This window comes from Hypanus sabinus, chromosome 15, assembly GCF_030144855.1.
Source record: "Hypanus sabinus isolate sHypSab1 chromosome 15, sHypSab1.hap1, whole genome shotgun sequence".
NCBI lineage: Eukaryota > Metazoa > Chordata > Chondrichthyes > Myliobatiformes > Dasyatidae > Hypanus > Hypanus sabinus.
This window is the reverse complement of record NC_082720.1, coordinates 53137025-53161906: the sequence shown is the minus strand read 5'-3', so window position 1 is coordinate 53161906 and position 24882 is coordinate 53137025. Positions and strand designations below refer to the sequence as shown.

At 40.7% G+C, this 24882-nt stretch overlaps 1 protein-coding gene across 1 annotated transcript; it reads left to right on the top strand.

Moving 5' to 3' along the window:
- The first annotated feature begins 1877 nt into the window (after window positions 1-1877).
- Window positions 1878-24132, top strand: slc25a48 (solute carrier family 25 member 48). The gene is made up of 7 exons (XM_059990411.1): window positions 1878-2826; window positions 3149-3192; window positions 3387-3458; window positions 3551-3806; window positions 9534-9803; window positions 19140-19273; window positions 21947-24132. Exons 1-7 carry the CDS (start codon window positions 2781-2783, stop codon window positions 22049-22051), a joined length of 927 nt encoding a protein of 308 aa, XP_059846394.1. The 5' UTR covers window positions 1878-2780; the 3' UTR covers window positions 22052-24132.
- Window positions 24133-24882: the final 750 nt, after the last annotated feature.

The following is a 24882-nucleotide window of genomic DNA, read 5'->3' as shown; positions in this document are numbered from 1 at the left end:
GGATGCTCTGTGGATGAAGGTCAGATTTCCAGAAAACATTTGATCAACTACTACATCAAAAGATATTACACAGAATTTTTTTTGCAAAAGGAGAATAGCTACTGGCATGAAAGGAAGATCGGCTGGCTAACAGGGAACATGGAGTGTAATATACTGTACATCAATGGAGCTTTGATTAATTCAGGCTGATTTGCTATCATCTGCTGACCCAGTGTGAGATTAGGAACTGCTGTGCATTTGCTCTTATGTGGCTCGAAGGCATCATCCATTTTCGGGCTATGCTACTCAGGGACTTGTGTTACTATTGCATTCTGTGAGCTTATGAGCTATCCTAACTACTGTATACATTCTGTGTGTGACTGTATGGGCTATGTTTTGCACCTTGGTCCCAGAGGAATGCTGTTTCTTTTCGCTGTATACATGTGAATAGTTGAATGAGACTTAAACTTAAACAAAATAGGTATGAAGGTAACTTATAAATAAGACACACAAGTAGATATGGACAGGTTATGTACATGGGAAATGGCCTAGCAAATGAGGTTAATGAATGGAATTATCCCTTTTGGCAGTTTTTTTTAAAGGAGCAATTCTCTATTCCGTGAGAGCTTGCAGATTGGGGAATGGGATGCATAGATTACCGGTTCCGGTGCATGATTTGCAACAGGTCAGTATAAGGTTTCTTCCCCAAGGCAGTTAATCTGATTAACCATTCTAGTTAGCCCCCACCCCAACCTCCTCTATCTAATATCCTTGTTGTTGCACTGCACTGTGAACCCTTCAAAGTACATTTATAATGCTGCTACATTGTAAATACATGCTGGTATATATTTATTTACACACATTTTATTCCATAGCCATCATTTAATTCTAACCTTAATAGCATTATTATATTTACATATAAATATTTATTATTTATACAATTATGTAATTTTTGAATGTTGCTGTTTTTTGTCGCATGTCACAATCTGACCAACACACCACAGCAAATTCCTAATACATATAAGTGTATAATGCAAGTTAGGTTGATCCTTGACCCTTAAAATTGCAGCAAATATTTAGGAAATTGAGCAGGAGCAGAAAGAAGTTGGTATAAAGACCTTTGTGTACGGTACATGTGAGATCACTTCTGGACAACTATCATTTGTCTCCTTATTTAGGGAAGATTCAGAAAAGGTGAACAAACTTAATAACTGGAATAACCAAGGTACCATATGAAGGAGGGTTGGACTGACTAGGCTTTCATCCGCTGGAGTTTAGAAAGGTGTGCAGGGATTGAATTATTTAAGATTCAGATGTGAAGTTTTCATGTGAAGAGGATGTTTCTTCTTGTGGAAGAAACTATAATGAGGTGGCATTTTAAAACTGAAGAGTCACCCATTTAGGACAGGGATGAAGTGATTTTTCTTCTCCTGAGAGGTGCATCAGCACAGGAACTCTTTTCAATGAGGAACAATTGAAACAATTTTTAATTTAATATTTTGAAGGCCCTAGAACACTAGAACAAAAATCAAACTGCTGGAGGAACTTAGGAGGTCAGGCACCATCTGAGGAGGCAAATGGACAAGTTGATGTTTCTGGTGGAGACCCTTCATTTGGACTGAAGTGGACAGACTCTGGATCAGCATGGGGTTAAAGGTTACTATGGTAGGTGGAAATGGTGAACTGAGGTCACAATCTTATGGGAGGGGGACAGAAACACCTGAAGCTATGCGGTCTATTCCCATTTGGCATATTTCCCCATGATACACATGTATAATCACATGGACATTTACCATTACAGTGATGCATTATCAGATATTATGTTTTGGAAAAATACTGAGATTTCCTGGCAGAATTTCAATTATTTTATTACAAAGGTGGGTATGTTGTTTTCATACTGATTTGGAAAGGAAACAGCATGATTGAAGGGCCCTGATTAAAGGTCTCAGCTGGAAACGTCGACTATTTATTCCACTCTGGAGATGCTGCCTGACTGCTGAGTTCCTCCAGCGTTTTGTGTGTGGTGCTGAAAAATCTCGGCAACTGCAGAATCCCTTGTGAACATGGTTGAAAGAAGTCTTACAGCTGGAATTTCCCGGCTGGCGCTTTGGGAAATCCTCGCTCTGTGTTGGACTCTTCAGGGAAGTCCACCACCGCAGCTCCTGTGGTAGTTTCGCCTTCATCGGCAATCAGTGCAGCGAAAGAGCTGGCGCCAGGGAATGTTCTTCAGGAATAGAACGCCATGCAAATCCAGACGCTTCGAAAACATTATCGCTGAATATCGGAGTTATTGATGCAAGTTTACGCCCGAAGATCAGATATTTCTTCCCTAAAAGCAATCAGCGTGTTTGGAAGCTGGAGGGAAAGCGTGTATTTTTGGGCTGTGGGATAATACAGACAGACATTGAGCTGAAAGCAAACAACGTGGACACAAGCCGCTCCGACTCACAACATGGGCGGCAGCCGCGGGATAAGCGACTCCTCCCTCGCTGCAGCTCTCATTGGTGTCTGCCACCGAGCCCTCCCCTGCTCACTGACCCCGGCGGGCAGCCACACCGGATTCCCGCCCCTCTCGCAAAACAAAATATCCTCATGATCACCGGGATGTTGTTTCCAAATCAGAGGAGGCGGAGTCAGATTTCCACACACCGTCCTGTCTTGATTTTGCACTAAGTTCCTCAAAAGTGAAGTTGGAAAGTGCAAACTGTGACTGCAGTCAGCAAATTTTATCCGATTTATTTATTTAATCAGAACCCAGGGGCAAGTCGGTGCCAGGGTACCCTGCGTTCGTTTGCCTTTCAATGGGGAGCGTTCAGTTAGACGATTTCATCGCTGGATGGATCGGAGGTAGAGTGTTCCCGGTGTAAATCCAACTTGGAACTTCTGCTAACTTTTGCTCGAGTTAATTTACTATAAAGCAACCTGCGGTACTTCGGGATCATCTTTCTTTGTCTGGTTTTACGTTTCACATTCCATATAAGTGTAAAAGAAATTTAAATCACTTTTATAAACTTGTTTATATTTATGTAGCGTCTTTAGGGCTTCGGGACGTTGGAAAGCAACCGGTTCACGGCCACTGAAGTACCATTGAAGTGTAATCTCCCTGGTACTGTAGTGGAAGAAAGTTTCTTTTTTATCGTGACTCAGTCGATTTTTATTTTCGTGGTAGGAGCGGCGAGTGTGATCGTTGGCCACCCCCTCGACACAGTAAAGGTATGTTTTCTTTTCATTTGTATTTTCAACACTGTAGAGCGCTTTTGAACTGTGGAAAAAAACACTATCTTTGTATTTCACCAGGGCCTCTTTTTAAGTTGATAAAGGGTGGACATCCAAAGAACCGATCGTGAAAATACTTCACATGTTCCTGCCGAGTCTTCCCTTGCTTTTCAAAGTTAATTATTTTTCAGACTCGCCTGCAAGCTGGTCATGGTTACAGTAACACAGTCCAATGTGCGCTGAAGATATTTAAACACGAACACGTAAGTTTGCCTGTTTAACTCCAATTTATTTATTTTTTTCTTAACGGACAATACAGGAGGCGCGCTGATTATATACCTCAATCTCTTTCCAGATTGCTGGTTTCTTCAAAGGTCTGTCCTTTCCGTTAGCCAGCATCGCAGTGTACAACTCGGTGGCTCTCGGCGTCTATGGCAATGCTCAGAGGGTCATTTGTCAGTACCGTTACGGTGAGGAGAGCCACCGGGGTCCCGCACTGACTGATGTGGCTGCTGCGAGTGCTGTGGTGGCGCTAGTCACGGTTGCAATTGGTGCCCCGGTGGATCTGGTTAAGATAAGGCTACAGATGCAAACACAGTCCGTGAGGTCGGGTAAGGTTCACGATTTCACCTTTCCGCCGTTTGGGCCCAGTTCCTTGAACGAGCATAGGCACCTCTCTGCAATATAGCATACTTGTATAGTCAAGGTGCAAATGGTGTTCAGTATCATGAGCTCTACTTGTAATATAGTATTTGTTAAATCCAATCCTGCCTTTCAAAAATAGCTTAAGGGAAAAACCTATCAGGATACAAAATAGTAACCGAATTCCATGTTTAAACTGTTGGTCTATATTTATTTTTTTTCTCATTTGATATCTTTAAACTGGACTTTTCTTTATAATCACGAACATGAGAAAATCTGCAGATGCTGGAAATCCAAGCACACACACAAAATGCTGGAGGAACTCAGCAGGCCAGGCAGCAACTATGGAAAAGAGTAAACGTGGCTGAGACCCTTCATCAGAACTGGAGAAAAAAAGATGAGTCAGAGTAAGAAGATGGGGTGAGGGGAGGAAGAAACAAAGGTGAAAGGTGAAACTGGGAGGGGGAGGGAAGTTGGTGAAAGAAGTACAGAGCTGGAGAAGGGAGAGTCTGATTGTTGCAATGAGCCCTGGAGCAGACCCAAATGCAGGACACAAGCACGGAGATCGGGTTAGGATTCTCAGGCGGATTTGAACTTTGCACAGCAAACAGGAGGGACCTTGGCACAGAGTCTGGACATGGAGACAGACTTGGCTTGGACTCGGAGTTGACTTGGACTCGGAGTCGGGACTAGGAATTTGGACACGGAGCTGGGACTTGGACTTATAACGACAAAACCAAACAACAACAGACGATTCATATCTTGGCTTGGAAGCGCGACAAATGGCCTGCAGTCCTCAGCTGGACACGAGACGACAGAATTCCCGAAGCCACTTAGAGTCCACTATTGTCGATGGGCCGGAACGTGCATAGCCAGACTGGCTCAGGTGGCGGTCCAGCATTTCTCAGCGGCCCGCTCTGGCTGAGGTGATGATCCAGCACTGAGTAGATTAGTGGTCACCAAACCGTTGATCGTTGAGACTTTCCCAGTAGATCCCAAAGAAAAAGAAAAATAAATACACAAATACTGTTGAGAGATTGTTTCTGGGTTGCGGGGTTTTAGTTCCGTTCTTTCTGCCCAGTCAGCATGCGTGTAGCTCCCCCGCCACACGCTGGTAGCCAACCACCGGACCATGAGGAAACGATGAGTCAGCTGCACCTTTCCTCATTCCCTGTCCCTGTGAGGTCATTACCCAAGAGCGTCAGGGATCACTGGTTGGCCTCGGGTAACCGGCTGCTTTGTGCAACTGGCGGGAAGTGCCGTTGCTACTGGCCTGGAGAGCGGACAGATGGGTGCCGCCTCTGAACCTGTTTAGCACACCGAATGTTCGTGGGAAACCTGGTGCTAAAAATATTCGCAGACGACCTAATTCGGGCTCAGGGTTTTGTAAGTAGCAGAGCGGCTACCTCGCTGCGATCTACTGAAGCAAACTTTCGTTGGCCGATCCTACAAGGGGGGCGGACATGTCCTGTTGCACTCCTCACTCGGTCGCTCTCCCTGGACTGTGACCGCCGCAGCCCCAGCACAGGAACAGACGCACCTGGCCAAGGCGGCGGGCAGGTGGGCGGGAAGCTGTATCTCAGGCCCGGAGGCTGTCTAGTGAGGCAATGAAGCCATCAAAACTGCTTCGGTACCCTGAGTCCAAGCACCCCGCACTTAAAGACAAACTCGTTGAGTTTTTTTCCTGCGTTAAGACCGTGAGCAAGCGGGCAGCAGGCAAGTGCTGAGAGCCACTAAAGTAAATTGTGGAATGGACTGGACATAAGGAACCTGCTTCGAGTATCGCTGTATTCCAGTCGTGTTTAACACCCCCCCACCCCCCGTCGGCCAGTCCGCAAGAATATTGTCAATATTAAACCGGTCTGCGGTGCAAAAAAAGGATGGTGACCCCTGGCATCATACATTATTTCTACTTATAGGTTGCGGGGTTTTACTTCCAGTCTTTTCTGCCCTGATGCGCATGCGTGTAACTAATCGATTTGGAGTTGATCTTGCCCTTCACTAAGGCTGAGGTAGGGGATCTTGGGCTTCAAAAGGTTGGTGACCACTAGAGTAGACTTAAGCCGGAGTTTTTACGCTGCTGGTTTGGATGAGGAACAGGTGCCCTAATCAAGGAACCCGGTAGAACATGGGGAAAAGGAAATGAACTGAAATGAGGAATCAACGGACCGGACCATGACACAGATAGGAGAGGAGAGATGGCCATGGAAGAAAGAAAAGTGGGGGGGGGGAGCACTAGAGGAGGTGCCGGGAAGATAAGGTGAGCGGGAAATGGGTGAAGTGGGGGCATTAACAGAAGTTTGAAAAATCAATGTTCATGTCTTTGGGTTGGAGGCTAATGTTTTGCTCCTCCAACCGAGCGTGGCTTCATCGCGACAGTAGAGGAGGCTGTGGACTGATATGTAGAATGGGAATGGGAAGATGACCACTGGGAAATCTTACTTTTTCCAGCAGACAGAGCATAGGAGCTCAGCAAAGCGGTCTCCCAACCTACGTCAGGTCTCACTGATATACAGGAGGCCACATCAGGAGCACCGCACACAGTATATGACCCCAACAGGCTCACAGGTGAAGTGTCACCTCACCTGGAAGGACTGTTTACTGCCCTGAATGGTAGTGAGGGAGGAGGTGTACGGGTAGCTGTAGTACATGTTCCGCTTGCAAGGATACGTGCCAGGAGGGAGCTATTTGAGGAGAGACAAATGGACAGGGGAGTTATGTAGGGTGCAATCCCTGAGGAAAACTGAAAGTGGATGTGCTTGGTGGTGGTATCCCGTTGGAGATGGTGGAAGTTATGGAGAATTCTGTGCTGGACACGGAGGCTTACGGAGGGTGGTAGGTGAGAACAGGAGGAACCATATCCCTGGTGGGGAGGTGGGTGGTTCGGGTGAAGGCGGACATGCACAAAATGGATGAGACGCAGATGCAGGACTGGTGGATGAAGGGAATCCTGCTTCTTTGAAGAAGAAGGACATCTTCGTTCAGGAATGAAAGGCCTTAGCATGAGAGCAGATGCAGGGAGAAGGTTGAATTGAGAGAAAGGGATGGCATTTTTACAAGTAACAGGGTGGGAAGAGTAGCTGTGAGAGTCAGTGGGCTTATAATAGACACCCCCATTCTCCAGAGATGGAGACAGAAAAATCGAGAGGTGTCGGAAATGGGCCAGGTAAATTTGAGGGCAGGGTGGAAGTTGGAGGCAAAATTGAAGTTGATGAGCTCTGCATGGGTGGAGGAAGCAGCACCAATGCAGTCACTAATGTAGTGTAGGAAAAGTTGGGGAGTGATACCTGTGTAGGCTTGGAACATACACTGGATCCAAGCAAGCATAGTTGGGACCCATGTGAGTGCCCATGGCTACACCTTTTGTTTGAGGGAATTGGAGGAGCCGAGGGAGAAATTATTGAAAGTTCCGCCAGATAGAAGAGAGTGGTGCTGGTAGAGAGGAACTGGATGGGTCTGGTGTTCAGAAAGAAACAGAGAGCTCTGAGGCCTTCCTGGTGGAGGATGAAGGTGTACTGGGACTGGACATCCATAGTGAAAACAAGATGATTGTGGCCAGGGAACTTGAAATCATTGAAAAGATCAAGAGCGTGTGAAGTGTCACTGATACAGGTAGGAAGGGGCTTAACCAGGGGGATAAAGCTGAGTCGAGGTATGCAGATATGAGTTCAGTGGGGCAGAGACAAGCAGAAACAATGGGTCTACCTGGACAGGAAGGCTTGTGAATTTTGCCACTTTATTTTGAATTATCACTTTTTTATTTCCTGAAGTCATATACATGAGACTTATTTGTAAATAAAGTGCACACCTTGAGTTGTAGGAATGCAAAGGAATTTGAACTAAATATCTTTCCAATGGCATCATCTGAGCACCATATGCATATGTACCATACAAGTAGGCCATATTGCAGAGGCGTTCCCGTGCTTTCTGTGACGTTCTGAAAGGTAGGTCTTGGACTTGAGTAATTAAATAATTATTTTCAAAGTAAATTTTAATTAAAATCCTACAGATTGATAACTTAAGTTTTTGTTATTATTAGACATCTCACTTTCTTTCTCCCCATTGTCTTTTCCTCCTTGCCTACTTCTGGATTATTTTAAGTACATATTTTCTTAGGCATAATTTAAAAAATAAGATACGTACTGCAATCTTTTGCAAGCCATTTCACAAGTCTGGAGACATTAGATTCTTATCACAGACATCACTCTTGTGGGTTTAGAGTTTTTTTTAATAGCTGTCTACTTATGCCAATCTACTGCAGGTGTGTCTGTATGGTAGGATACTGTGAGTTAGGCAAACATAGTCAGAGGCGTGGAATGAGCAGTACAGAAGGGGACCATTTGGTTTTTCAGGTTTCTGCTGGCTGTTTAGAAGTGCTATCTAATCGTTGATCCCATTTCCCCGTCCTTTCTAAGGCTGAAAATATTTATCCAGCCTCGTTGACAATTATTTTGAATTATCTCCAAAAGTTGATGCTTTACATCAGATTTACTTAGAACATAGAACAGTCCAGCACAGGAACAAGCCCCTCAATCCAAAAATGCTGTGCCAAGACAATTAAATTAGTAATCAAATGGTTAACTAACAATGTCAACATCCTTCCATTTCCTCATAGTAATGTGTCTATCTAAACTTCTCTTAAAAATCCCTTATGTATTTGCTTCTCCCACCACCCCAGGCAGTGGATTACAATCTTCATTATAAACAACTTCAGTTTCATTATAAACAACTTCAGTACCTTCTAAGTACTTCAGTCAAAGTTTTGGCGTATTTGCCACTGGAAGCAGCTTCTCTTGATTTGTCCAAATAAAAGAGATCATTGTTCAATTTATTAGTCTGGGTAATCCTCAGGTCCATTATCCATTCCACTGGTTGTATTTGTAGGCCATGTGGGACCATTGAAATTTGGCCCTGAAAGCCTGTGTCATTGATTTGAAATATCAGAAAGGGAAGCAGCCAACTTAATGAACAATGCTGTACAGTGACGCTAGACCCATACAGTGTTTACAGCACCTCTCCCTCCCAAACTCTTGTCTCTGTTCTCTTGAAAGTGCAGAGCACCAGGCAAATGGAGCATCCCTACCTCCAAGTTACCATCCAAGTTAAAAACCATCCTGTTTGAAGGTTATTGCTATTTCTTCGTTGTTACTATATTAAAATCCTCAGTTTCCTTTGGATGTTGGAAACTGCCCGCTGGATTCAAAAGTAAACCACCGTTAAGAGGTTCCAATCAGATTACATTTTTAACCAGAGGATGGTGAATCTGTGGAATTCTTTGCCACAGAGGGCTGTGGAGGTTAAGTCATTGGATATACTTAAAGCAGCAGTTGGTAGGTTCTTGATTAACTAAGGGGAGAAAGCTGGAGAATTCAGGTTGAATGGATAATAAATCAGCCATAATTGAATGGTGGAGCAGGTCAGATGGATCAAATGGCTTGATTCTTCTATGCCTATCAGAATCAGAAATCAGAATGAGGTTTATATATATATATCTTTTTAAATAGTTAATTTAAAAATTAATAGAGCAAAAACAAAAAAAAAGTGAGGGTAGTGAGGCCATAGGTAATTGTAGGGATTGATTTTTCTCTGTCTAGATTTTACTATGTTGTCTCCTGCAGCTTTTTACTTCTGATAATTTTTATTTAGGGATGTTAACAATGATTATGAATTGCTAAATATTTTTTACACTCCTACAGCTAAATTAAGTTTGGTTGGTGCTGGTTCCATTGACTCGCTTGCACTGAATAATCAGCCTCTGTACAGGGGGCCCATGCACTGCATTAGCAGAATCCTGAGGAAAGAAGGAATTGCTGGACTGTACCGAGGGGTCGGAGCCATGTATCTCAGGGATATTCCAGGATACTGTTTGTATTTTGTTCCCTACATGTTGCTGTGTAACTGGATGATGCCTGAGGGGAGTACAACACCTAATCTATATTCTGTGTTGCTGGCTGGTGGTGTGGCAGGTAAGATTACTTTCAATCTAAGAACATGCATATTACGCATTTATTTAGTAACGTTTCTAAAGAAGGAAGTTGAGGAAGCAGGGTTTGGGCTACCGTCTTTGAGTCATTATTGTGTAGTATTAATATCAGAATAGGAATCTCTTGTTACTTTCAATTTGCAGTATCAATAATTTTCAAAGCAAGGTTCTGCAGGGAGAAGCATGCATCAAAACAACACGTCCAGGGTCTGACACAGGTTTCATTTCAAAGGACAATTCATATTCAGACAAGCATAATGTAAGAAACAGTACGTGCAGATTTGCCCCGTGATGGGGATGGGCAGCGTCAACCAGTGATGGCTGATGGGATATTACTGTTGGAGTTGGACACTCAGGCAGGGATTGTCATCATTGTGACCGCTCACTGTTACATTGTGAGGATTTAGAATCAGGCCATCGTAAATGAAACACATTGTTACTGACAATCCAATTCCGTGACAGCTATGGATAGACTCAATACGTAATGCCAGAAAAAGCTGTTCACCCTCTAGTTAAGACCGGTACTGATTCTCAAGTCAGTATGTTGTTGGAACATTATAATGGCAGTCCCAACCAATGGCATGTATGGGTAAGCTTGTAATACAATGGAGGACTGTGCTTCAGTTTCCCGGAAATCACAATGCACAAATGGGGTTACCTCTTGCAATTAGCTGATGATCTTCAAATACTTTTCTGTAGCATGACACACAACATCATTGCATTATGGAATATCATTTCTAATCCACGATGTTTGGCACAGTGAGCTCACACCTGGATAAAAGTTCATTTAGACTACCTAAACCCATTTTATTTCTGCTGCCTGTAAGAAAGAAAACAGTTTTTAACTTAGTTCTGTTGGGTTCTTTGGATCATACACCATCCTTAGGCAGAAAATCCATCAAGTGACCGGAGTAACTGAGTATTTTTTACTGTGCACAATTTACACATTGTGTACTCTGTTCCTTTAATGTTTGTACGTATTATTCCTCAAAGCAATAGCTGCTAATTGTGAGAAACCCTGGGGCATTTTGCTTTTAATCCTGTCAAACATGGTTAACTTTGGATCTACAGATTAGATACTGAAGTGTTGTTCTCTTCTAATCTGTTTTAATATTCTGATTGAATTAATTCCATTTTATTTGTATATTTATTAAGCAGGAGTGAAAGGAAGCCTTTAATTCGTCCAGTTTTGAGCACTGTCTTGTGTTTGCATGAAAAGCAATCAGACTTCAATGTTTTTCAGGTATACATTGATACAGATTAGATAGTACCCAGGTGTTAGTGACAAGAATAATATATGCTTTTTACACACTAGCAGATTTTCCAAAAGTGTAATTCCTCATTGCATATTTCTTGTGGTTACATTTATACAATATATCCAGCAGAAGAAAGCTGTAGTTATCTATATACAGTATAGTTACATTTCCATTGTAGTTGATACAAAATGAGATCAATACCATGCAGCTATTTGCAGACTACTGGATTAACAATTTGATTTGAAGTAGCAGGACTCTTTCCTTAAGATCGTTATATTCTGGGGTGGTAGTGTGGACAAGCTCCCACTATCTATTAAGTGCTCCCAATGGCGGGCTCCTCAAATAGTCTCTGACAACCAGGTTCAGCTCGCGGCCTTCACGTGTGTCTTAGCTACTGAGTCCAGTGGCCCATTTCTACTGACAGGAGAAGAGGCAAAGGTGGGTTACTGGTGCTTCCAAAACAGTCATTTTGGGTAGATGGGGCTTGTCAGTAGTGGCTGGCAGCTCTCCTAAAAGGAAACCTCTGATCTCCAAACTCTGCAGCCTTGTGTCTATGCCCAGTCATAGGGGAGCCTTCAGGAGTAAACCCCAAGGAAGAACCTGGAGCTGGAATCCCGAAGGCACTTACGCTTAGTTCAATACTGACTGGCAACTCCTGCAACATCACTGGTGCCAAACTGTATCGGTCTCTGCCATTCTTTTGCTGTGTGGAGAGGGGGAGCCTGCCATATGGGCATGAGTGTGTTCTCCATATTGTACTGCCCTGGCTTGCATATTGTGTGATCAGCTGGTATCGCCGACCAATGGAGGCCTCAGACAGGCCTCATACATCACTCTGTATGACTACACTTGAGGGTTAATGGGTATTATTTACACCTGCACACTTCTAAGCAACTAAACTACTTCATGATCATTACCAGCAGAGCAGTATCATATCCTGTCAGTTAGAAAACACAGAGATAATTTCTTTCCCACAGACACTCAGAATAAGGTAGGTATAAAAACATTTCCATTGAACAGTGACTTAGGCCATTTACTGGTGAGTTTCCAATATACAGTATTTTAAATTCTCTGCAGTGCTTAAGTTAGAACATCAGATGAATGTTAACCAAGTAATTAAATTTATAATTGTATTTAGTTGAAACCGTTTCCCCATGTTAAATAAGTGGTAATAAACTAGAAGCTACCAAATAATTTACATCTTTATCAAATAACACTTGGTTCTGTATTACCTTATGTCATAAGTTTCAAATACTCAGCCCTTGCCAACATCTCTCAGTAACCAATTAAAAGGCTTGGGTATCAGTTTCTGAAACTGAAGTGAAATTTTTGAAGTGCTTAGAATTGTTAAATGCTCTTGGAAACATATCAATGGCAAACCATGCATCTATATTTAACATTGCAATGGATTTCCAAAAGGATACGACCTAGGGAGAGGAAACAGTCAGCAGGGAGACTACAATACAGTAGTCTTGCTCTCCAATTGCAAAGAATAAAATTACCATGAAATGGTTGTATTCTAGACACAATAGATTTGGCAGATACTGGAAGTCTTAAGTACCACACACAAAATAATGGAAGAACTCAGCATGCCTGGCAGAATCTATGGAGGGGAATAAACAGTAAACAAACAGAAGGCCAGGGAGTTGGGCTGAGGAGGGGAGAAAAGGGTCAGCCATGATTGAATGACGGTGCAGACTCGATGGGCTAAATGGCCTAGTTCTGCTCCTATGTCTTATGTTTGGGCTGAGGCTTCTCAAAAAGGAAGGGGGAAGAAATGAGAAATAAAAGATGACAGAACTGGAAGGAAATGGTGGGTGGCTGGGTAGGTGGGGGAAGGGGGATGAAATTGCAAGCCGGGAGGTGAGAGACGGAAGAGGTAAAGGGCTGAAGAAGAAGGAATCTGTTTGGAGAGGCCCCAGAGGGAGTTGGTGGACAAGTGAGGTGAAGAGAAGGGGTAAGAGGGAAGCCAGAATAGAAAATGTAAAAAGAGAAAAGTGATATTCCAGAATAATTTTAATCTTCCAGATATTCTAGAATACCACTCCTCTCTTATTCCATTCCCCATTCTGGCTCTGCACTGGATTCCCTGGTAATCACTCAGGGACAATCTTCCCTGTCTGTGCTTAAAGGAAAGAAGGTAATATTTTTGATTCCCTTTTGAAGCAGGCAAACTGATTGGCCAATTTGTGGAAAATACACTTTTATACCACTACAAATGATTCCTCCGTACCTAGTCCCCCTGGTATCTACTCAGCTGCATCACTGTCTCATCTGAGGGATGAAAGGTAACTAATTAGGACGGAAAACATGGTAGCTCCCCAAACAGATAGATGTGTGATTCAGGTCTTGTGTTAAGGTTGCACTGGATTTCACATCTGTGGCAGGGGTTTCCGTGGGAACATCTTTGCCAACATTGAAAATATCAGCAAAGGCATAAAAAAATCAAGGGATACTCAGATCTAATTCCATAACATAGGTAGATCTTACCAGTACCATTATCACCTTTAAAATAGCATTAAAATGACACAGAGCAGAATGGCAATACCCAAAATGCACACTGACAGGAGAACTCTTGTAAAGAGTTAGCTGAGGAACGATGTGCCAAATGGCACCCTTCTGTGCTGTACCATTCTGTGATGCTTTATAACATGGACTATTTCTGACAGTAGATTGGTTGTGTATTTCATCTTTGGGGAGAAATAAGTCACACTGCTCCACTTTTCCCGTTAGGTGATGACCAACAAAGGACTGAATGGAAATCTACAGTTCTTTTTCATTACTGAGCAGTAACTTGATTGGTAAATGTGATTGTGTGAACGTACATTGAGTGCAGAGTCCTTTCAAGCTCAGCTGCCAGTTTGTCAAGTCAACAAATGCATTTGTATTCAAGTGCTGATCAGAACTCTTTAATTTTGGATGCTACAAGTATCTTTATTTGTTAATGCTTACATTTATATACAATTCAACAATGGTGATAACTATAAAATTGCTCTCAACCTTGAAAGTCTGTCATGCTTAAAATGAGTTTTGTTGTTATGACATTGTCCTTTGCTTTCATTTCTGTGTGACAGTTATTCATTTCTATTTAACACATGCAGTGAAAAACGAAAAACCATTTATTTTCTTAGTACTTAAGGTTTCCAGCGGTCCTTTCGTGTTGTTTTATGTTTATGGTCCCATTTTGTCATTGCTTTATACACCAGATATTGTGCTTATTATTAAGGGGAGGGGTGGGAAATTATTTTCACCACGGCTCCCTTGACATACTCAAGCATAAAAAAGGGTCAAGTCTGATTACCGATCTTTACCAAATTAGCTCTCCTCTGCTGGGTTGGGCAATAGTAAGTTTGAATTGGATTTATTGAAATCAGTGACATCATTTGGAGCAAACACAAAGAAATCTTCAGATACTGGAAATTCAAACAACACACACAAAATGCTGGTGGAACACAGCAGGTCAGGCAGCATCTATAGGGAGAAGCACTGTTGACGTTTCGGGCCGAGACCCTTTATCAGGACTAACTGAAAGGAAAGATACTAAGAGATTTGTAAGTAGGAGGGGGAGAGGAAAATGTGAAATGCGAAGACCGGAGGGAGTGGGATGAAGCAAAGAACTGGAAAGATAATTAGCAAAAGTGAAACAGAGCTGGAGAAGGGAAAGGATCATGGGACGGGAGGCCTAGGGAGAAAGAAAGGGGGAAGGGAGCACCAGAGGGAGATGGAGAACAGGCAGAGTGATGGGCAGAGAGAGAGAAAACAAACAAACAACTAAATATGTCAGGGATGGGGTAAGAAGGGGAGGAGGGGCATTAACGGAAGTTAGAGAAGTCAATGTTCATGCCATCAGGTTGGAGGCTACCCAGCTGGTATATAAGGTGTTGTTCATAACTTGGAGAGCTGCAAGTGTCTGAAGTACTCAGGATTGAGCTCAGATTGAAAAAAATAAACCCAAAATAGTCTAAGGAAATATGTAACAGCTGTTAGAACCCAAAAGTGAAAGTTAGTTTTATCATTTAGATTATGTCCTTTGGAGCTCATTTCAAGTATTAACACATCTCTCCAAATCTTTTTTGATGAGGACAGAATCAATCTTACCTTTCAGTCCCTTATAGAAGAATGTGCTATTGATTCCTTCTATGGATGCAAGCATGAAGGTTTTCTACTTTAGCGAAGAATTAGAGAGCTATTGATCCCTCGTTCCATTCATCAATTTAAAGTATTGTGAAAACTGGGGATGGATGGCTGGGGTGGGGGGTGGTGGTATTGAATTCTCTCCATTGTTTGTATTTACTTTAATATAATTGACTTTTATTTGTAATAACAGTTGATAATAATTATATTGGTGGATGCAATTTTATGAATAGAGTGTCTTCGCTGGTGAAGTATAATGTGTAGTGTAAAATATGTTTTTATCCATTATGGAAACTTTCTTGCAAGGAATTATTTGATAAAACAGAAAATAAATATCAATAGCAATAATGATAGAAATCAATAGCAATAATCAGCAAACACATTGCTGGAGATAGAGAAATCTGCATGGTTTCAGTTTATCTGGAGCTATTGTATGAGGGGTGATTGATAAGTTTGTGGCCTAAGGTACATGGAGTCAAGTTTAGAAAACCTAGCACATTTATTTTTCAACATAGTAGTCCAGCAGTCATGGAGCATATAGATCTTGGACCTCCAGAAAGTGTCCACAACAGGGGTGATTGATAAGTTTGTGGCCTAAGGTAGGAGATGAGTTATACAGCTCTCGTTACATGCACATGCAATTCAATTCTGAGTGATTATGCAGAATGTTTGAAGTTAATAACTCATCAGGTGTGATTGATGTTTCTGGCCTAAGGTAGAAGGAGATGAGTTATTCAAACTTTTTACATAATCACTCAAAAAGTTGATCTGCATGTGCTTGTAACGAGAGCTGTATAACTCATCTCCTTCTACCTTAGGCCATGGACTTATCAATCATCCCTGCTGTAGTCACTTTCTGGAGGTCCAAGATCCATATGCTCCATGACCACTGGACTAAGTATGTAAATGTAGGAGGGGACTACATTGAAAAATAAATGTGCTAGGTTTTCTAAAATTGACTCCTTCTACCTTAGGCCACAAACTTATCAATCACCCCTCGTAAACTGAAGGGAGCAGCAAAGTTACCAAGGAGGATAACTTCATTGCGATAAATTAAATGGCAAAGGTTAGTCAAAAGTTTCAAGCATCTTACTAGCAGTAAGCAGGTGTTAGAAGCCAGTCAACGTAATGCATTCCGACCTGAATGAGAGTGAACACTATTGATATATCAGTGGTTGTTCTTTGCTGCTAGCAAATTCCATTTCACTGATACCAAAAACTGACCCTTTTGAAGACTTTGAGGTTTTGAAAAATCCCTTTACAAGCTTTGCAAGCCCTTTACAAGATGACCATGTATCCATTAATCCTCCAGTTCCTTTTATTGCAAATTGATGCAGAATAACTATTTCTGTATGACTGGTCTGCATAAATGTGATATTAATGTGTGTGTTGTGTACTCCAGATAGGCTAATGAAGTTTAAAGTACCCTTGGGGGTGGGCTGGTAGAAGAGTAACTGATCTCTAGTGAATTATGAATACAAAGGATACAGCAAAACAATATTCATTTGCCTATATTGAGCAATGACTGTTTTCAAAAGCTGGAATAATTGAGTTGAAAAATGTACAAACTCTCTTAATCATATTATAACATTTAAAACTTTTGTCCAACTGAAATTAATACCAACACCATGTTAAAAAAAAGAGACTGATAACAATGTTTATGTGCTGAAAGTTTTAAAACATTACAAATCTAAAGGAAGCAAATTCCAAGTTACATAGAACTGAAACAAGAAATACTAATAATCCTTCAAAACTCTTACTATTCAGAAAGAAGTTTAAGTTGAAACAGTTAAGCTTGAGGTGGGATTGAAAAGTAAATGCTTTGAATCAAAAGGAGGAAGGTCTGTGTTTTGCATTTAGCATTTATTTAGCATCAAAACTTGATCGTTTCATATCAAAGACTACTTTCAATTGGATGTTGGATTTATGGAATCCAAAGAAATAAATTATGCATTAATCAATACCATATCTTGGTGTTGGAATAGGATGATGTCATTGCACAGAAGTCTGATACCATTCTGTGTGCTGTTCTAACCATTACCTGGACCCGCTTATCAACACAGAGCTTATTCTTACTTCTGTATGGGAAACTGGTGGTGATCACATTATTGTCTTTCAAAGTTCTTGGGATTGGTTTAGATCCTGGGTGTAAGAAACAGCCTATAACATTTGGGAAAAGTAAATTGTGTTAAATCTCATGAATAAAGCATTGAGGATGGATTTCAATAAAATCCATAAATATGAATCTAATTGTCTTTCAACATCAATAGCCTTTATATATAATGCTGCATAAAAAAATAAAAACCTTGTAAAGGTAGTTAAAATTAACTTGATCCTCTTTGGTCAGAGCACCATTTTTATCAGACTTTGCCATGCTAATTAGATGGAAGCCTGGAAGATTCAAGAGAAAATGGCCTAGACGATGTCTGGTTGCAGGAGTCTTTACTTTCAGTCATTACCCAGAATGAAAGTGGACTTCATACAGAGCCCAATCCAAGTGAGATCTGGGCAAATGATACACTAAGTGAGCTGCTGGAAGTCTGTTAATGCTTTTGGATGTTTATTGAAGTAAGCTGCTCCTATGTGAAGTGTTTCAACTTTACCCTCTGCTGAAATCCTTTTGGACATTTGGCTTGTGGCAGCCATGATTTTTAGACTGGTTGTTGGTAGGACTGGTTATAGAGAATAGAGATGGAATGACCGATGAGAAGGGGAAGCACATGGCAGGTGTGCAGTAGCTGTCATTTCCGGAGTAGTTGAATTGGAAAGTATTTGTGAAGTTAAAAGCTCAGACTATCCAGTAATGAATCAAACTCCTTTGAAGAGGATTTAAATTATACATAAATCCTGAGTGAAATCAGTCACATGACTGACCAGAAACTCAGCAACATTTCTGCCCTAACACCCATATTTGCTGGTAATGCACTGAAAAGCCTGGCTGACTTGATGAAGGTCTAAATATTTTGACAAGCAAATGCTAACAAAGCAAAACTTCCAAGTGTAAAATTAAGTACTTTCCTTCGAGTTTCATAATTTGAATATTTGACCAACACCTTCCGCATATCCAAAATGGAATCATAGTACAGTCCTCAGTAGTTTCAGAAGAGCAATTGTTCCAAGTGTGAATATTAAATCAAAAGGTTCAGAAAATGACATTGATCAAATCATTCTATATAATATGAAGAGGAAGTTTTTTTTTATGTTACTTATAGGAAATGGACCTCAAAATGAAACAACACCACCATGAAATCAGTAAAATTGTTCACTTCTTAAGGCACATAAGCTCAGTCCCAAGGTACAGAGTATGTTATGGCCCACAAAGACTTGACACCTTGACTAGTGTAAGCAGATGTAGTGATCAAACTCATCCTTGACAGAACCCATCGGAAAAAAAAACACTTTTCTCCTTTAGTTAAATAGAAACTGAAAATACCAGGAATACTCAACTTGTCAAACCACATTAAACCTGAAATGCCATCAACTAAAACATTAATTCTGTTCCTTTCTGTAGCTGATGCCTAACCTTTAGATGTTTGTGATTTTAGTGCGTAGGTTGACCACCAGTGCAGTGAACCTCCTCTTTGCCAACTATTTGGTCTCATTCTGCAACCAACTCAGTTGATGACCTTGATGATTACAATTTGTTTAATGCCTCTTTGTATCTGCTAAGTTGCAAAAGCAGCACTGATGTGAGTCAGTGACCCATGAATCAGAAGACATCAACAAGAGAAAGTCATCAAAATATAGTACATGCGATTGATTTTAAAAGTTACAATTTAGTGAGTTCCTCCGGTTACATCTTCCTTGTGTGGTCACCAACTGCAAATCCTGTGATAGAATACAGAATATTAAATGGACTGTCATTTATGTAAAGCTGAGTGTTATAGCTACTTTACGAATATTGATGTTTGAACTTGTGATTTTTTTAGGAACGATTTCATGGGGTACCGCAACTCCCATGGATGTGGTCAAAAGTCGTCTTCAGGCTGATGGAGTTAATGAAAGAAGGTACAAGGGAATACTGCACTGTATTCAACAGAGTTACCAAAAGGAAGGGTTAAATGTAAGTAAATAAATGCCATAAATGGAGCTCGCAGCTATAGATAATTTTGGAGTGAAATATTTCTTAATACAGGTAAAATATGAGGTATATTCAGGATGGAATTAAATTGTCCTGTATGATTACCAGATTACTTTTTCAATATCAGTAAGCTTAAGTACATAGGATCTAAGCCATGATCCACTCATTTGAATGCTAGCAAGTTTTTAAGACTTAAACATAGAGCCTTCTCTGCTGAGTAAGTGCCGATGAGAGAAAATAAAATCCAAAACATCTCATCTGCAGGTATAAGGTTTCACTGGAGCTGTAAATGATGTTGGTGAGACTGTACTTGCAAAGCTGCGTGCAATTCTGCTTGCCAGGTGTAGAAGGGATGTCATTATGCTGGAAAGGATGTAGGAAAGTTTCAACATCAGAGTACAGGCCTCTAAACAGTAGTCAGGATGTGGGATACAAATTACAGTGGGAGATAGAAAAAGCATGTAAAGAGGGCAGCGATGGTCATAGGGTGTTTCAATATGCAGGTAGGTTTGGAAAATTAGATTGGAGTTACATCCCAAGGGATGTTCAGCCCAGATAAGTGTGAGGTGGTTGATTTGGTAGGTTAAATTTGAAGACAGAATATAATATTAATGGTAAGACTCTTGGCAGTGTGGAGGATCAGTGAATCCCTCAACTCAAATGATCGCAATACTGCCACTAGAGGTTCAGAAAGTCATGAGGGGATATATATAAAGTGAATGGTTACAGAGGGCATGTGTTTAAAGTGAATGGGGGAAATTTGTGAAGGAATCAGACGAGCTATCATTGTCACACAGAGGTGGTGGCCGTACCGAACGAGGTGCCAGAGGAGCCTTCGATTCTAAAGAGGTTTATGGATAGGAAATGTTTGGAGGAATATGTGCCAAAAGCAGGGAAATGGGACCAGCTCAGGTAGACAACTTGGTCACCATGTGTTTGGTGGGTCAGGGCTTGTATCATACTGTATAATTCTACGACTAAGATCACAGCTTAGTCTATGATCTGTGTTTCCCAAGACCCACTCGCAGACAGATCCTAAATCAGTCATTTAGAAATTGGAGTTCATTTTACTGTTTGGTCCAGTGTAATGCATGCACTCACTCAGGTAACCCATTGCCTTGTTAAACAAAGCCCAGTGAACACAATCTCATGGGAATACGTTAATGCCTCTCCTGCATGATGCAATAAAATGTTACTGCACCTGTTGTAGGCTCACAGGGGCTGTGTCTCTGCTACCCTGAACAGTGGGATTGAAGCCAACTCTTAAAGACACTCATTCTGTCAAAGTGCAGAAGCTTCCTTGGAGAGGATAAGGAGGTGATGGAGATGGGAAGCAAAGGCAGTACTCACCCCCACCCCCCACCTTTGACATGACATGATGGTGTAACCCCCTACTGGCAACATGAGATACAAATTCATCAAGGAGTCACTGATCCCAGACACAACAATGTTTCTTGTGGGGTATAGAAATAGGCAGCTGGTGATCATTACCTGTTCATTGAGGCATTTGCTATTTGATTTTTAACTGCTATAGTTCATTCCTTTGAGGTGTCTGTGCATTGAATGATCCTTAGATGTGGGCCTGGAATTGAACAAACCTCATTTGCAAAGAGGGAAATCGCACCCAGAAAGAGACATGACTGCTGGTCAACCCAAAAATTACCGCTCGAGCATTTTAATACGTTCCTCTTCACTCCGCAATTTCCATCAACATCATGGCATCATTTTATATAAATTACACAAGAGAAATATTCAGTACATAAGTGGCTCCAAATTTGGGAAATTACTGCTCTTATTTTGTAATTGTTTGGGATAAAGGGAGGTAAATAAGCGCTTTAAAACAAATATTTGCATCAAATCTGTTGGCTTAGTTCAAGGATCAGTGATGCATGTTCACTTCACCTCATGTTGATCATGACTGATTGTTGTTACTTTTTAGGGGAACTGGAAGACTTGTCATGTGTTTCCATCTGAGCTCCATCATCAGGTTTTGTCAATGAAAGGGAAGGGATAAATTTATGAGAATTCTTCCCAGAGAGGAGGATTTTTACAATAATAAGAGTTTAGCACATTATCAACAGAGATAGTTAACCAAAATCTCGTGGCACATTTTGATTTGGCATAAGCTGGAACAGATAATAAATAATTGAGAATGGTAATGTTGTAGTTACCATTACGGCACTAGTACCTTGGGTTCATTTCCACTGCTGCCCATAAGAAAATTGGACATTCTCCATACGACAGCTGGGATTTCCTTAAGTGTTGTGGGTTCCTCCCACGTTGCAAAGACGTACGTGTTAGTAGGTTAACTAGTCATGTGCATGTAATTGGAGAGCTCGCTGGGCCAGAAAGAGCTGTTACTGTGCTGTATCTCAAACTAAAAAAAAATGAGGAATTTAGTAGCAGAGCAATAAAACAGTATTGAGAGTTCTCATGAGTTACAGCTTCTTCACGGCTGTAAGTCCAGACCTCAGCTTTCAGTCACAGGCTTCATTATGGAGAAGGTTTATGGCTAATTCTTCTATTTGGGGATATCACAAACATCCCCAACCAAAGCACATACTGTTATCGCTGAAAGTAATGAAATAAACAGGATGTGTACATGTTAAACTATTGTCATGTATGGGAATTGATTACTATTTGTTTACTTACTAGGTATTTTTTAAAGGAGCAGCAGTGAACGCGATTCGTGGATTCCCAATGAGTGCGGCCATGTTTCTGGGATATGAATTCACACTGAAAATCCTGCGAGGTCAATAAGCAGAATGTAGTGTTTCCTTCTTGACATTCATCAAATCTGTCCAGTCACATCATTCTTCGCCTCAATCAACAGTTGGTTAGATATATGAGCAAAGTTATTCTGTTATCTCCGATGTTCTTGAAGTCAACGCTCTTGACAGAAATACTTACTGTTGGACAACACTGAAATTCTCCCTGATGGTGCATTTTCAAAATTTATATGCAATGTTCCCTGGGAAGTCAGACTACTGAACTTTAGCCAACAAACTTCTGGTTTTCTACTGACTTGTTGAGCATTCAAGTAAAAGAATTTCGACTAAATGTGGAATAGGAAAAAAATTCAGAAGGGTGGAGGTAGTGGATGAGGAATTAGTGCCGTCGGATTGCAGGATCTATTTTTCAGCAGAATAGCCTGAGGGAACTTCATAAAATCATACTGCTCAGGATTATTCTGTTGGTCCTCTGCATCTCTTTAACTGAGTGACCCAGTTAGTTCCATTATCCTGCTCTTTCCCCATTCTCTGACTTTTTTTAAATCTGATTTTTTAAAATATATAATGTACAACTATTTACCTGATGTATAATTAGCTGAAAAGCCTTCATGGATGATCAATGAAAGGAGAATCTTAGACACCTTGCAGATTCAAATTCAGTTTTAGTTTATTGTCTTATACACCAGGATACCTTGTTCATGTGAAGCTTACGGTGCAAAGAATATACATGGAAGTAATAAATACTACACTTTATACAGTAGTGAGTGCAGAACAACAGGATGGTGCAAAGGAAATGTGATCTGAAGTAATGCAAAAAGAAATGCTAAAGCCAGGGTTCCCAACCTGGGGTCCATGGACCTCTCAGTTAATGATAAGCCTCCATATGAACCCCAGTGCTATAGTGACAATAGCTAAATAACTAAGAGTAACAATTGGGGAAGGGAAGTGGGATGTGAGAGAGGTGATTTGTGTGAAAACATAATCTGTTCTTGGAATTGGTCCAGGCTTTCAAGCTAATTTGTCATTTGTGGATATCACAAACTAGTTGTGGCTGATGACTCTGGACCTAACCGACTCCCAGACATGTACTAAGCCAATAAATTTTGTTTTTGCTAATTTGAGTTTAAATGGGTGTACAGGCACTGCACAGAAGCCCAATTTTATTCTGTTATATAACAAGCCACTTTCTGCTGCCAAGTAATTATTACATTGTTTCCATGTGCTAAAATGCAACTGTGGGTATTTGGAAATAGGGTCACTATATCTGAAATAGCGAAGTTATTAATCACAGCAAGTTATTTTTATCTATATTTTTTCCTGGAGCACAAGTCAAAGACCACTGTGGTTATGTTAACTTATCTGTTTTCTTCACAGCTAATTATGATGAACCGTAAAAAAAGCAGAATGAGATTATTTAATGTATTCTGGTGAAATATGTTCACATTGCCAAATGAGAATCAAAACAGATTCCAAAGTGAATAGTATCTCTACAAATCTGAAGATTCTCATAGTTATGCATAGCCTTACAAAACATTAAACAAAACTTTTCATTTCTCTGTTTTAATTGCTGTTTTCGGAAGCATTTAGCTTATTCTTTGATCTGTGACCAAGTACTTTAAACAAGCAGATAAAATGTTTCTATCAAGTTATTTTATCCATTGTAAATTAGATACCATGTATCTGTTTTGTAGAATAGAGACAATAATACTGCTTGTTACAGGCCGGAGGAGGATGCAGTGAACCTTCTGTGTGGAAGGTGTGACTTAATCATGTCATATATTATTTTTCTGATTGCAATTTTAATTTCTTTTTCATGTTGTTATCTATAGGTTGTGCATAAAATTGCACATGGAATTATGATCCTAAATGACAAACATTTAATCAGTCTGCTGCGTCCTTATTCACATCCACGGCAGACATCAAATGGCAAAGGAGCAACACTGCCACTGCTTGGTTTTTAATGTGGTGGTGTACTGGAGCACGTTCAGTGGGCTCTGGACCAGACTGTAGGACGTGCATTTGGTGGGATCAGAGTCATTGTGAGTGAAATGCCATGAGTAACTAAATTATAAAAGTGATAAGCAATAAAGAACAATTTAGCCAAAAACATTATTATCCTGTTTGTTCATTGGTCTATCAGTTTCTTTATTTTACTTTTAAAATTTTGTAGGCAAAAATTTAGTCTTGCGAAATGCTGAGAATATTGCACTTATAGTGACAGGCAACTTCATTTCCAAGTTTATTTCTGAAACGTCATGCAATATCTGTTATGGAACACTTTTGTCTATAACAGCTGACATTTCAATTCCTAATGCTTTTGTCACAGATAATTTGTTTCTGTTTTACAGTTAAAAGAGTGATTCCTTACTGTTACTTTGACAATATAAGCAAAGCTAATTTCTGCTGGCAAGGTTGTAGTAGTCAAACATTGAAGCCTTTAAACCCAATGCATTCAGCAAAATTGGTACTGGTTTCCCATTGACTATTTCATTTTTTTAAAAAATACTGTTCAATTTGAATAATAAAATCCAGTTATCTTTTGTGTAATCAAATATGCCAATATTACTGCTGTAGCCAGCCATTTCTGCTCTTTTTTTGGGGATTATACTCAGTACTCACTCTTTATGAACCTGTGAATTCTGTTTTCTGACTTTTGTTCCACCGCTCACAGCTTATTTTGCTCTGAGTTTTTTCTCAATCTCTGCAGACAGCTTATCTACTGATTTCTTTTATAAACCCACTGACTTTCACAGTACTTGGACTATACTCTTCCCACCCTGTCACTTGTAGAAATGCCATCCCCTTCTCGCAGTTCCTCCATTTCCACTGCAGCTGCTCTCAGGATGAGTGTTTTCATTT

What these genes read in the sequence shown, in the direction of transcription:
- slc25a48 (XM_059990411.1), top strand. Translation starts at nt 2,781, where the DNA reads ATGGGGAGCGTTCAGTTAGACGATTTCATCGCTGGATGGATCGGAG. An exon ending in AGATATTTAAACACGAACAC is followed by an intron (nt 3,459 to 3,550) that starts GTAAGTTTGCCT and finishes ATCTCTTTCCAG; the next exon opens with ATTGCTGGTTTCTTCAAAGG. An exon ending in GCTGGCTGGTGGTGTGGCAG is followed by an intron (nt 9,804 to 19,139) that starts GTAAGATTACTT and finishes TGATTTTTTTAG; the next exon opens with GAACGATTTCATGGGGTACC.